This window comes from Bos indicus x Bos taurus, chromosome 11 (assembly GCF_003369695.1).
Source record: "Bos indicus x Bos taurus breed Angus x Brahman F1 hybrid chromosome 11, Bos_hybrid_MaternalHap_v2.0, whole genome shotgun sequence".
NCBI lineage: Eukaryota > Metazoa > Chordata > Mammalia > Artiodactyla > Bovidae > Bos > Bos indicus x Bos taurus.
Window position 1 is genome coordinate 6,562,916 of NC_040086.1, and position 13,173 is coordinate 6,576,088.

The 13,173-nt window shown below is 48.6% G+C and overlaps 1 protein-coding gene across 28 annotated transcripts in view; it reads left to right on the forward strand.

The window, feature by feature from the left end:
• MAP4K4 (mitogen-activated protein kinase kinase kinase kinase 4) overlaps positions 1 to 13,173 on the forward strand; it is a 149,461-nt gene that overhangs the window by 122,146 nt on the left and 14,142 nt on the right. For 11 of the 28 annotated variants that reach the window (XM_027554720.1, XM_027554722.1, XM_027554733.1 and 8 more), the window contains 10 exons: positions 911 to 1,017; positions 2,664 to 2,815; positions 3,800 to 3,897; positions 4,445 to 4,453; positions 5,801 to 5,976; positions 6,549 to 6,669; positions 7,628 to 7,819; positions 9,864 to 9,981; positions 10,276 to 10,446; positions 12,123 to 12,266. In XM_027554720.1, the coding sequence (XP_027410521.1) occupies positions 911 to 1,017; positions 2,664 to 2,815; positions 3,800 to 3,897; positions 4,445 to 4,453; positions 5,801 to 5,976; positions 6,549 to 6,669; positions 7,628 to 7,819; positions 9,864 to 9,981; positions 10,276 to 10,446; positions 12,123 to 12,266 (1,288 nt within the window). The remainder of the gene's footprint in view (positions 1 to 910; positions 1,018 to 2,663; positions 2,816 to 3,799; positions 3,898 to 4,444; positions 4,454 to 5,800; positions 5,977 to 6,548; positions 6,670 to 7,627; positions 7,820 to 9,863; positions 9,982 to 10,275; positions 10,447 to 12,122; positions 12,267 to 13,173) is intronic. The other 17 variants (XM_027554730.1, XM_027554732.1, XM_027554737.1 and 14 more) reach the window with 7 other exon arrangements.

A 13,173-nucleotide genomic window follows, 5' to 3' on the forward strand; every position in this document is an offset into this window, starting at 1 on the left:
CCTTATTTCCTTATTTATTTTTTAATTAACTGATTTCAGTGAAGGGTGTGGTGACGTCACCAGAATTAATGGGTGATGAAATGGCAGAGGAACTTCTCACAGTGGGGAGAAAATTCCGTAGTGAGGCAGCCACATTCAGCCCTCAGCCAGTTAGCTCTTCATTGGTGTCTCTCACTCTGTACTGAAACACAAGATGCCAAAATAATTGAATAAGAGTACATCTACAGAGAGTATGCATCTAGAACAGACAGGATCAAAATATATTTTACCAACTGTCTTATCAAGTTTATACAGAAGCTATAAATGACTCCGCACTGCTAAGTAATACCAAAACTTTCAGAAAAGATCTCATAAGGGAAAAAACGAACATAAATGTTTCCCAAAACAGACTTTTTTTTTTAAATTGAGGGATTTTGGGGTTTGTTTGGGTCCCCCCCCGCCAATTTTAACGTTTCTGAAATTTTGGGTTTGGTCATTAATGTTGAAATTCAACAAAAAGTCACATTTTAATTTTTTTTCCCCCTCCACTCGGAACTTGCTTCCTCTGAATATTTTCTTGCTTCCGACACCCTTTGTTTCTCGCCCATCCATTTGTAAGCCATTGTTTGGTTTCTTTGAGCTTATTTCCCTGATTCTCACATTATCGCAGCAAAATGCTTTTGTATGTCCCCTGCCACCACGCTTCACGCCAGCACCATTCAGACGTGACGGGGCTTAGAAAGGCGGGCCTGGCGCCTCTGCCCACGTTTCCTCTTTCTGTCGCGTCACTGGAGGGCAGAGAGGCTCGGCGGACGGGGGTAGGAGTGTGACAGAGGGTGGCGAGCTAGGACAACCTTAGAGGGGTTTGGTAGGAAAGCCTCTGTTCTTCTCATGTTTTCAGTAGTTTAATCGCTGTATTTGGTACCCAAAGGTCCCTGTGAGAACAACATCACGGTCCCCTGTCCTGTCCCGCCGGGATTCCCCACTGCAGGGCAGTGGGCAGCAGAGTAACCAGGCTGGTCAGAGAAACTCCACCAGGTGAGTGACGGGCGAAGCTCAGGACAGGCCTGCCGCCCCGTGTCCTGTGGTCTTTTTTTAATCGGAGGATGATTGCGTTACAATGTTGTGTTGGTTTCTGCCGTACAAAAATGTGAATCAGCTTTAAGTATACAGATATCCCCTCTCTCTTGAGCCTTGCATAGCGTTTTTTGTGCTCTTAAACACGGAAGTTCTGGGGCAAAGAGGGGATCCTTTTATAAAGAAAATGCCATAAAATCCATTCATGTGAGTAATGTCAAATTCATCTGTAATGTCAAATTGATGCAGGAAAGAGATGAAATCTGACCATGTATTGTGGCAGTTTTAAGATGAAAAATCCCTGCCTCTGGGAGTTTTAAGTGGGAAGGGTAGGTTTCTAAGGGCACTGTGACCTGAGAAGGTTTGTTATCCAAAGGGTGTTGGGGGGCCCTGGGAGTGGCATATAAATTACACACGGGCCACGAGAGAAAGACAGAGGTTGACTTTGAGTTGGTGGTAAGCTTGTGGATTAACCACAAAATGTTTTCAAGTTCTAGAGCTGTTGTATAGAGTAGCTGTTAGCCACATGGGTGTTGGTAGCAGTTTAGTCACTAAGTCTGTCCAACTCGTTGCGACCCCATGGACTGTAGCCCACCAGGCTCCTCTGTCCATGGGATTTTCCCAGGCAAGAATACTGGAGTGGGTTGCTTTTGCCACATGAGGCTGCTTAAATTTGAAGTTTATTAAGATTACATAAAATTAAAACTTAATTTCCTGAGCTGCACTGGTCACATTTGAAGGGCTCCATAACCTCATGTAGTCGGTGGCAACCATGTTCTCCAGCTCAGCAACTCACAAGAGGTCGTGTGAAGGGTTTTGTACCCTGATCATCACTGAGCCTCCAGACTTGGTGTCACGGGATAACCTGAGGCAGTGGAATGGGTGACAACCCAGGAGCTTCATGGAGAACTTTCTCAACTGTCAGCAGTCAGGGTGGGCTGCAGGGTCCTCCTGGGCCCGAGTCCACGTGTTAATTCTTTAACCTAGAAAGCCGGTGCTGTGGTGTGTCCACGGCAGGGGTATGCCACAGCCCATGGGCTGTCACGCTTCCAGCCCCGATCACCGGAAGAGGACTCAGTTCTTGACAGCAGCAGGTACTGGAAACAGTATGATTTTGTGTGTAATCACATGGGTGGAATTTTTCATAATAAGAAACTGAGTTTGTAGCTGAGACAAAATAGTGACACTTGTAGACGGAACAGTAGCATTTCCTCTTCACACCCAAAGAAGATTTGGGGTCCGCCAATGGTTGCAGAGACCCCCGGAGGAGATGATGGCACCCACTCCAGTGTTTTTGCCTGGGGATCTCGTGGGCAGAGGAGCGTGGCAGGCTGCAATCCAAGGTGTCGCAAAAAGAGTCAGACGTGACTTAACAACTGAACAACAACGGCAGAACATCTTTCACATTTTCGGTGTGTTCAGCTATCTGAGGTAAAACCAATGGACAACACTGCTGTCGCTTCTGGTGACTTTCATGTTACATCTGTTTGTGGGCTAATGTTCTCATTACTGCTGCATCTCAGTGATGACACGGTGCTCGTGCTTACCGTCTGACACTCTGTCTTGGGACAAAGCCTGAGTGGTTCTCTTGTCTTCTTCTCCAACAGTAGCATCGAGCCGAGGCTGCTCTGGGAGAGAGTGGAGAAGCTGGCGCCCAGGCCGGGCAGTGGCAGCTCCTCGGGGTCCAGCAACTCGGGGTCCCAGCCCGGCTCCCACCCAGGGTCTCAGAGTGGCTCCGGGGAGCGCTTCAGAGTGAGATGTAGGCTGCCTTTCCTTTCTTCTCCCTCTCCATGCTCACACACGGGGTGACCCTTGAACACCCAGGGTTTAGGGACACCCCCCTCCCCACCTCCACCCAGCAGTTGAAAATCCTCTTGCATAGTCAGCCCTCCATCCCTGGTTCCTTTGCCTCTAGTTACACCCCACGGATCCAGCCATCTGGGGGTCCTGCAGTACTGAATTACTGACTTGCTGAAAAAACTCCACGTGTGAGTGGACCTTGAGAATTCCACCCCATGTCGATTCAGAGTTGACTGTGTTTTGGAAATCCTTTTCAGTCATGGAAAAGACCTGGAGGTTTTCACAGCTGCATATTACCATACAATGTTTTGGTGTAGGTTTGCTAGAGACACAAATAGTCATCATGATTTTAACAGTAAGAGTTAAGTTTTGAGAGTTCACACTTGCGAACATCTTCCCACTTAATCCTTATAGCAGCCCCCAGGAGATGGATATATATTGTGTCTCCATTGTATACGTTCAAATAACTGTACTTTAGTTCCCTGACTCGTCCAAGGTGTTTAGCTAAACGTCCAAACTGAGCTTTGAACCCACTCTTCTCAGCATAAATTCCATCAATGTTGTCATTGATATTGGTTATCCTCACCTACTCTTTTTTTTTTTTTTTTTTCAATTTTAATTTAAAAAAATTATACATGTGTTCCCCATCCTGAACCCTCACCTACTCTTAATAGTAGGTTAGCGGAAATTCCCTCTACTGTATCATTGATGTAATGTAACAAGTTGTGAACACGTATTAGTGCAGTATGACAGTCAGGGGTTCTCAGGAAGGGTCAGAAACCTGGGGTTCGGACCTGTGTGTGGAGGGAGCCCTTGCCGTGAGCATGGCTGACAAGCGGGCAGGACCACCAGGAGGTGATCATGGCCCGGTGGGCTGGGCGGCCTTGTGGGCCACGCTCGGATGTTCATGTGTCTCTGTCTTTCTCATCTCTGAACCTCACAGCATCATCCAAATCTGAAGGCTCGCCATCTCAGCGCCTTGAAAACGCAGCAAAAAAGCCTGAAGATAAAAAGGAAGTGTTTAGACCTCTCAAGCCTGCTGTAAGAATTGCACAAAATCCATTTTACTCATTTCAAGCTCGAGCGAGAGCTTTCTTTGAAAGCTGTGTCACTGCGAAGGCTGCAGGCCTCCCTGTGGGGCCTTGCAGATTTGAGGGGTTATAAGGAAAGCTGTAAACCTCAGACACAGTGTGCTCTGCGCCCCGCTGCCCGCCCAGTCGTTTAAAACGATGCAAAAGAAAAGCCTTCTCTCTCTTTGCTTGGCATCGACCTTTACATGTTCTTGGTGAGTGGGCATCTAAAACACTGGCTTTAAGGAGAGATGTTTTCCCTCGCCTTCTTAAGCTCCCCGGGGTTTACGTCCTGCCCCTGGCCCGTGGGGCAGCGGTGTGGCTGTTCTGTCTCTCTTGTCCTCGATGCGGCAGCTGCCCTGTCACTGGGCACACTGGGGGTCTGAGACTTCCAGGGTTTTGCCTTTTGCTTGCACTGATTTCTTTGCCCCCTCCCCCTTCTCTCCTCTCTGCTCCCTGTGCTGTGCGTTCCTTCTCACCGATGGCTTCTCTGGCTCAACGGACCCCCGCCGACGCAGGGTGAAGTGGTAAGCCCCGTCTAAACAGCTCAGCACCTGAGCGCATTCTAACTGCTGTTAAACTCGGCCTGTGTTCCACCTGCATGCCTCTTCCTTCCTCAGCTTGCTCTCTTCTCAAACTAAAAAGCCCTAAACTTTTGTTTCATCTTTCTCAACACCCCAAATTCGCCTTGTGTGCTTATTATTAAATACAGCTTTAAAAAAAAAACTCACTATAACAAAAAACCGCAGCTGTACTCCTGAAGTTGCGAGCAGGAGGCCAGGCCAGTCCATGCTTACTTGTCTGAGAGGCTCAGGCGCAAAGGAAAGAAGCAGGTTCTTAACTGGTGAGAAGAGACTCTGCCAGAAGGAAGTGGGGCCACGTAGTCTGCCTTCTAAAAAGAATTTTAAGTGGACAGGTACATATTTCGAGCTTCCATATGAAGATGTAGAATAGAGATAACAATCAAGCTCGAAAGTTGTATTTGGATAATTGATAATTGATTAACTCTAAAAAGTCTTCACATCGAAGAGTAAAGGGGGCTGATGCGCTTGTGAGTAACGCCAGGCAGCTTTCCCTCCTGCGCGCATGGTCCTGTCGGTGGTAGGGAAGCCTGCCCAGCCACACACGCTAGGTACTTTCTTACCTAACACGTCAGGAACTTTGTTCAGGAACGTGGCAAGTGGTTGACAGTCTGAAGCCAGACGTGAGGCGTACACCGTAATCACGTCACCGCCTTTCACTTTTCTGCAAGTTGGACATTTTTCTAAAGAAAAGTTGGAGTTAAAAACCTCCAAAAATAAATAGTTTAAATCACCCCTCTTTAACTAGAATCTTCCTGCTTTTTGGAACATCTCCTTAAAAGAAGACTTTGCCACAGGGCCAAATATCTTGATAACAAACTACCAAGATCTATCTTGCAGACGTTTGTTGATTTAGAATTTTCTGTCTAGCAGAGAGGAAGAAGCAATTGCTGTAGTTATGCCAGAATGCAGCATACATTTTTTTTTTGAATGTTTTTATTTTGGTAAGATATATATATATAATGTAGAATTTGAAACAAAAAATAGAATTTGATAGTTAGAAAAATATTCTCAGCTCATCATAAACAGATGATTGTTTTTTATGGCCATCAGGTTTAAACTGAGTACAGCATTTTGAACGTCTAAAAAAATCTTCTGTTTCTTCCAGCTTTTTGACTTTTCTTGGTCTTTCCTATCAAAAGCATTAAGGGCTCCACTTCACAATACCAGTAGACTCCCTACAAGACAGTTTTGCAAAAGCGAATGGCTGTTTGATGGATGGTTGGGACGAGGCGCTGGCCGCTGTGCTCTGCCCCTCCCGCCTCCCTGACCCTCCTCTGTACCCTGCGCTAGGACCTGACAGCGCTGGCCAAAGAGCTGCGGGCCGTGGAGGATGTGCGGCCGCCGCACAAGGTGACGGACTACTCCTCCTCCAGCGAGGAGTCGGGGACAACGGACGAGGAGGACGACGACGCGGAGCAGGAGGGGGCCGAGGAGCCCACGTCTGGCCCGGAGGACACCAGAGCTGCGTCAGTCCCACTGAGCGTTAGGGAGGATGAGTGTCCCCGTGGGCTTCCCAGGGGGCTCGGTGGTAAAGAACCCGCCTGCCAGTGCAGGAGATCCCTGGGTCGGAAAGATCCTCGGAGAAGGAAATGGCAATCCACTCCAGTATTTTTGCTTGGAGAGTCCCATGGACAGAGGAGCCTGGTGGGCTAGAGTGCATGGGGTTGCACAGAGTCAGACACAGCTGAGCATGCACTCCCGAGTGTCCCCCCCTGGGCCTTCTTTCCGGTTGGGACAAGGTTTCTAACCCTGGCCTCTGATCCTGTGAAATTGAATGTGTCACTGTGATGGAGCGAGCCTGTCTGTCTCCCCTCCTTTTGGTTGCTGTGTGTGTGCATGTCAGTGCCTCTCTCCAGGGCTCCTGGTGTCTCATTTTCTCTGTTTAATTTGAGGCTGTGACAAAAGGGAAATTTCAGTTCATTTTCCTTGGGGAAACTTTATACCTGTAGCCTTAGGTCCCTGAGAAGGTGAAAAACGTAACCACTGTATCTTTGGCTTGTGGGTCACGGCTCCTCACATCTGGATTGTGTCTCAACAGATCATCTCTGAACTTGAGCAATGGTGAAACAGAGTCCGTGAAAACCATGGTTGTCCATGACGACGTGGAGAGTGAACCAGCCCTGACCCCGTCCAAAGAGGGCACGCTGATCGTCCGCCAGGTACCCATGTGCTCCGCGCGGTTAGAGGCCAAGCTGCTCCTGTGGTCATTAACCCACTTGCTCATCCACTCACTCATGCTGTTTCTGCATCGTCATCTGTTCTCACATTAACCAGGCCCAGAGGGCAGCGGGGCCGGGGTGTGGGAGGCAGGCGTGTGCCCCACACCCCCGGGGCGGCCGGCAGCGTCCCCCAGTCCTGCCCTCTTTGCATGTTGTATGGCAGCCCCCCTCCCAGCCCCATGCGAGCCCCACAGTCTGTGTCTGAAGCAGGGCAGCCGGGAGGTATGCACAGAGCTCTCGGCTCCAAGAGGCCGTGGGCTGAGGCGGGAGCGGCCGGGGCAGGCAGGAGCCACCCGGGAGCCAAGAGCCTCCTGGAGCCAAAGGGGATAGGGGGGCGGTCTCTGCTCTGTGCTCGGGTGTTAGTCTCCTCCTAAATGGAATATTTAACGTGTGCCCCCTGAGATGTGCTCCTTCTGCCAAGTTTTACAACTGCCTATTCACTTCGTAGCTTAGAGGGAAGGAAAGTGATGCTCTTCTCGTTTAAGCAGAGCAGGGTTCCTGTCTAGAACTGCAGGCCTCTTCCTGAGTGTGTTTCATGCTCTGGCACCACATTAGGATGGAAGGCGGGACGTGGCCCAGGAAAGATGAGGGTTTAGAGAAGTGATAGTGCGCTTTCTAAGGCTTTAGAGAGAAAGAAAGGAGACAGAGCCAGTAGTTTTGGTAAAGCAGCTCCCGTGGCAGATAAACTAGCATGGCGTGGGTTCTGCCGTGGCTTCCGCTGGCTCAGCTGAGGCACTTGGCGAGGAGGCGGGAGCAGACCCAGCTGATGCCTTCCAGTCTTGCCTTGATGGCTTGGCAGAGCTTGCGGAGCCACCCAGCACCGCAGCAGGCAGGGTCAGTAGGGTCTTCGGCATTGTCAGCGGTGCTGAGCGAGACCAGTGTGCCTTTTTCTCTGCAGAGTGCAGTTGACCAAAAGCGCGCCAGCCATCATGAGAGCAATGGCTTTGCGGGTCGCATTCACCTCTTGCCAGATCTCTTACAGCAAAGCCATTCCTCCTCCACTTCCTCCACCTCCTCTTCCCCATCCTCCAGCCAGCCGACACCCACCATGTCCCCACAGACACCCCAGGACAAGCTCACTACTAATGAGGTATGTCTCGCACCACAGCTGGCTGCTCTCCCAGGGTTAGACCAGCACCGCTTAGGAGCTAGTTTGCAGAGACCTTCCCACGCCCTGCCCTCACCTCCCCTCCCCGCCCGCCTTCTGTCACCTCCCCTTCTCTCCCGCCCCCCACCCCCACCCCCAGTAACATATTCAGGTCTGTATACAGACCCCTTAACCCTAGAGCGATTGCCCTCCAGACTTGCCAGTTCACTGTTTGCTTTTCCCTAGATAAGTAGTTGCATGGCTTTTCTGATCCAGTTCGTTTTTCAAAAAAGTCTAAATAAAACGATTGTTGTGTTCTCAGATCCTTTATGTATTTGGCATGAAATTCTGGTAGTCTTTTGTGGAATCTGCCCTTTTCATTCTTTTTATCCAGTAAATAAAACACAGAAACATTTGGTTGAGCAGATTTGGCCTTATCAGGACAAATGTGTCGCTCTGTACAGGAAATTCCCTCAAAAAGGGCTGGATTTTTTTTTTTTTGGAGAGGTATTATTGGTTGGTTACTCTTATTTATTTTTGCCAACCTTGTTGAAAGAGTTTCTCTCCTTGAAATTTACAATCACTCATAGTTTAAGAGGCCAGATACTTGGAGGGGGGAACCTAGAAAATTAAGATGTTAAACAAGAAGGGCAGAGAACTGAGCGTGCTTTTAATTTCAGCTTTTGAATGGGAAATCCTGTGTGCTTATTGGAAGACATGGCTGTGGTTTCAGTCTGGGTGCTGGTGGGTGATTCTGTCTCCTGGGGAGACAGTCACGGCCCCGAGTGTAGTGACAGTTCACCACGGGCCCCATCCCTGGTCACACAAGTGACCGGCTTCATGGGGGGGTGTGTGGCTTAAATGCCTTTGTTGAAGGTTGCAGTAGCATGTGGCTTCAGCCGACCTTGTCAGTGTAAGCATTGAGCTGCCAGCCTGCCCACCTGCTCCTGTTTTCATTCTCTTATTAGAATAATCCTCTCCCCTTGAGGAGCCAGGGGAAATCAGCGGCTTCCAAGGCAGGCTCAGCATCAGACTGATTGCCACTGTGTGGATGGGCCCCAGCTGTAGACCTGGGGATCGGGGGTAGTGCTCAGGGGCAAAGCCTGCCAGGAGACAGCTGTGCCAGGTGGGAAGCGGGGAGCTCAGGAGGGGGTTGAGGGGATTGGTTGCAAGACTTGTGATTTCAGCTGCCCCGGGGAGTGAAACGGTTACAGGACAAACACAGCGGTCAGACGTGTCTTTCCCTCCACTTATATACCCCACCTACAATTACATTCCTTCTTACGTTTAAACTCGGCTCCATTTTGCTCTAATGTACAGTATGTACAATAACCCTTAACTCACTAAACTGGCAAGTTTATATTTCTGTTTGTTTTTAATTGTCATTACATTTCCACTTAACAATTTGTTTCACTCTCTTTGTGTTTTCTTTTTTTTTTTGTCTTAAGCTACATTATTAACCAAAACACTCCTCTTCCTGAAAGAGCAAAAAATATGCCTTTGCACCTTTCACTAATGAGCCCCGCTGTTTGATACGGAGTTGATGATACACCTCAAACAATGGTGGCCGAAGCTTCTGTAGTTTCTGGCAAGAGGCTCACTTTAAAACAAGCGATATAAGACTTAAGATTTGCCTGTATTCCAACATACAGTCATTGGACTTTTGGGGGGCAGGAGAACAAACTCGAAAACGGATGAATTGAGATCAAGACATTTCAAACTTTCTTTAGGAGTTTTCATTATGATTATTTATTAAAAACCCGAGGAGCTCATGAAGTATAGATGTTGCTGGTAGCTTGCGCGTTCTGTCTTACTGGAACGATGTTTCTGGAAAGAGGGGTTGCTCTCTTTGGCTCCTGGTTAAATAGCCTGTTTTGGGGGTTGTGGGGTGCACACACAGAGGTGCCTGCAGAGCATTTGGCGGGGGAAGAAGCAAGGGGACCAGTCTTCTGTACTGGGAAGCAGAGCAGTGCAGCCGTGGGTTGAAGTATTTTGTGTTTGTTCTTTTACTGTCATTGTATTAATACGACTGAAATTTACATTGCAGACTCAGTCCGCTAGTAACACACTCCAGAAACACAAATCTTCCTCCTCCTTTACACCTTTTATAGACCCCAGATTACTACAGATTTCTCCATCTAGCGGGACAACAGTGACTTCTGTGGGTAAGTAATACAGCAGCAAGCAAGCAGCCACCGGCAGGGTGCTTCTCACTCTGGTGTGGTGAGCACGCATAGTGGTGGTCGGCAGGCTCAGACCGCAGACCAGGTGCACACCCCACTGGCACTGTCTTTTGCAATGAGCGCCATAGTCTTCGTTTTTCACATCCGTTTCTTACGAGTCTCTCTTCCTCGGCAAAGAGTGGGTCTCAACATGAATCTTTCATGGACGCTTATTGGGGAAGGGAGCAGGCCCAGCCCTCACGGAGACAGAAGTAATTCCAGTGTCATGTGTTTCAGTGGGGTTTTCCTGTGATGGAATGAGACCTGAGGCCATGAGGCAAGATCCTACGCGGAAGGGCTCAGTGGTCAATGTCAATCCCACCAATACTCGGCCCCAGAGCGACACCCCAGAGATTCGTAAATACAAGAAGAGGTTTAACTCCGAGATCCTGTGCGCAGCCTTGTGGGGTAGGTGTCTCGGGGCCACTCCAGCCCTTCTGCTTTTATTCTCAAGGGTGGACCGATCATTTGGAGAAGTACAGCTTGGGATGTCTCGGGGGCTTGGGGAGCATTGTTTGTGGGTGAGGTGGAAGACTCTTGACATCCCTTGCGCACGCTGTCCCATGGAATCCTGCAGGCATCCAGACCTGCCCTTGTTTCAGCCATCATGTACTGGACAGAGTGACTCATCTCCATCACTTCGTATAAAAAAGAAGGAAAAAGATGAGAAAGGCATTTGATTTGGCCCATATTTATAGGGAGAATGAAGAAATCTGTCAAATTGCTTTTCTTTAAATGTTTCAGTTTAACAGTCTTTCCTGACTCTTTGTGACTTAAGAAGACATCTAAGTGAAACTTTGGGGGGTTTTGTTTTTGTTGTGTTTTTGTTGTTGTTTTTGATGTGGACTTTTTTTTTTAATTTATTCTTTAATTGGAGGAAAATTGCTTTATAATATTGTGTTGCTTTCTGCCATACAACAGTGAGAATCAGTCATAATTATACATATGTTCCCTCTCTCTTGAACCTCCCTCCCCAACACCCACTACTCCCACCCAGTCCCACCTCTCTAGGTCATCACAGAGCACCAGGTTTGAGCTCCCTGTGCTAGACAGCAGCTTCTCACTAGCCATCTATTTTACACGTACCTGGTGAAAGTGTTAGTCGCTCAGTCGTGTCCAACTGTTTGTGACTCCATGGACTGTAGCCCCCCAGGCCCCTTTGTCCATGGGATTTCCCAGGCAAGAATACTGGAGTGAGTTGCCATTTCCTTCTCCAGGGGATCTTCCGAACCCAGGGATCGAACCCAGGTCTCCTGTGGCTCCCGTGTTGTAGACATTTACCCCCGAGCCACCAGGGGAAGCCAGAGCAGGTGTGGGGAAATGGGGAGGGAGATGGGACACGGCTGGAGAGAAGGGGCTGGGGTGTGCCTGATACATACTGCTCCTAAGAAAAGAGGGACCGAGGACCAAATGCAGCTGTTGGAGGATGGTCTTTAAGAAAACCTGAAACTGAGTGATAGATGCTGGGTTGATCACAAACTGTTAGGGACGAAGGGGGCTGTGTATGGCTCGTTCTAGAAGATTTCCCGAGCAAAGACAGATGTTGAAGGAAGCAGGTGGGGATCATGACACTGGACAAAGGTTTGTCTGTCTGGTTGTTTGATAGGATAGGTAAGATGGAGAGTCTGTGGTACCCAGGAGATGGTGGGCTCGGATGTTCTGGGGCCACTGAGGAAAACCCAGAAGCTGGAGGATCAGGAATGAAGCGAGCTTATTGCCCCCTTAGATCCTTTTTACATTAATGAGTAGATGAATATTCCATCCTCTCCCCTCCATGGTGATTTGTTGCAGTTTGGGTACTTTAAGCTCTGACCATCCTTAGCTTTGGAGAAAAAAATGGCAACCCACTCCAGTATTACTGCCTAGAGAATTTCATGGACAGAGGAGCCTGGCGGACTATTAGTCCATGGGGTCCCAAAGAGTCAGACATGACTGAGTGACTGAGCGCACATATCCTAAGCATCTCTGTTTGTGGGTGACTTGAGGAAACCACTCTCATCCTGAGAGGTGGCGCTGTTTGCTCCATACAAGGCCATCTGCCACGCACAGTGTAAAATTGTGGTCTTTCTGTGGCCTTGACATAGGAGTGAACTTGTTGGTGGGTACCGAGAGTGGCCTGATGCTGCTGGACAGAAGTGGCCAAGGGAAGGTGTATCCTCTGATCAACAGAAGGCGATTTCAGCAGATGGACGTCCTGGAAGGCTTGAATGTCTTAGTGACGATATCTGGTAAGTGTGGGTTTGGGAAAGCAGGCCACCAGCACTGTTTAAAAGTGCGGTGCTTCCCCACATGGAACTTGAGTGAGCTCGTTTTCCGAAGTGATAGCTCAAAAACAGAACCGTAGCGGGATTTTACAATAATGTGATAGGAAAGCGTATTCACACGGGACCCACTTTGTGCACTTATGATGGGGTGGGGCTCCTCTGAGCTGTCCTGGAGCCCGCTCCTGCGCTTCCTGCTCGACGTCTCCATCCCTCCCCACACCCTGCACGCCCACCCGCCCCCTCCATCCCCATCTGACCGCCACCCGCGCAGCCTGTCCTGGTTAGGGTGTAGGTTTGTGTCCACTTCTTTCTACAGGACTCTTTGATGCAAAAAGAACTGTTCTTTGCCATTGCCAGTAAAACCATGGTGTGTTTTTGTTTTTTCCATGTCTGTCAGCACTTGCTCTAAGTTTCTTTTTAGGAGGAGCATTTTTCTTGGTATAAATTATATATGTTGATTGTAGAAAGTAAGAAATAATGCAGAAGAGCAAACAGGAGGAATAGATCGTAAAATCAGTTCATCCAAAGAAACTGTAAACTTCACTTTGACTTCCAGTCTTGTAAGCATATACACACTCAAAATACATACTCAGGGGAGAGAAGGTCTCTATAAAAATAGTTATGCTACATATTGAGGGAGTACTGTGATACCTGTATACTGACGAGGTGGTTTCACCACATGTGTGAATACACTGCTGTCCATACAGTTGGCGTCTACTCACGCTTGGTAACCTCTGTCCTGAAGTTGAGGTATATCCCTGCCATTCTTATTTGTCCAAACCTGTAGGCTGTTTTCTGTATTCCTTCATGATAGCCATTCTGTGCGGCTACAGAATGTTTCTCTGCATGGATGGCACTAAAGTTTATTTAC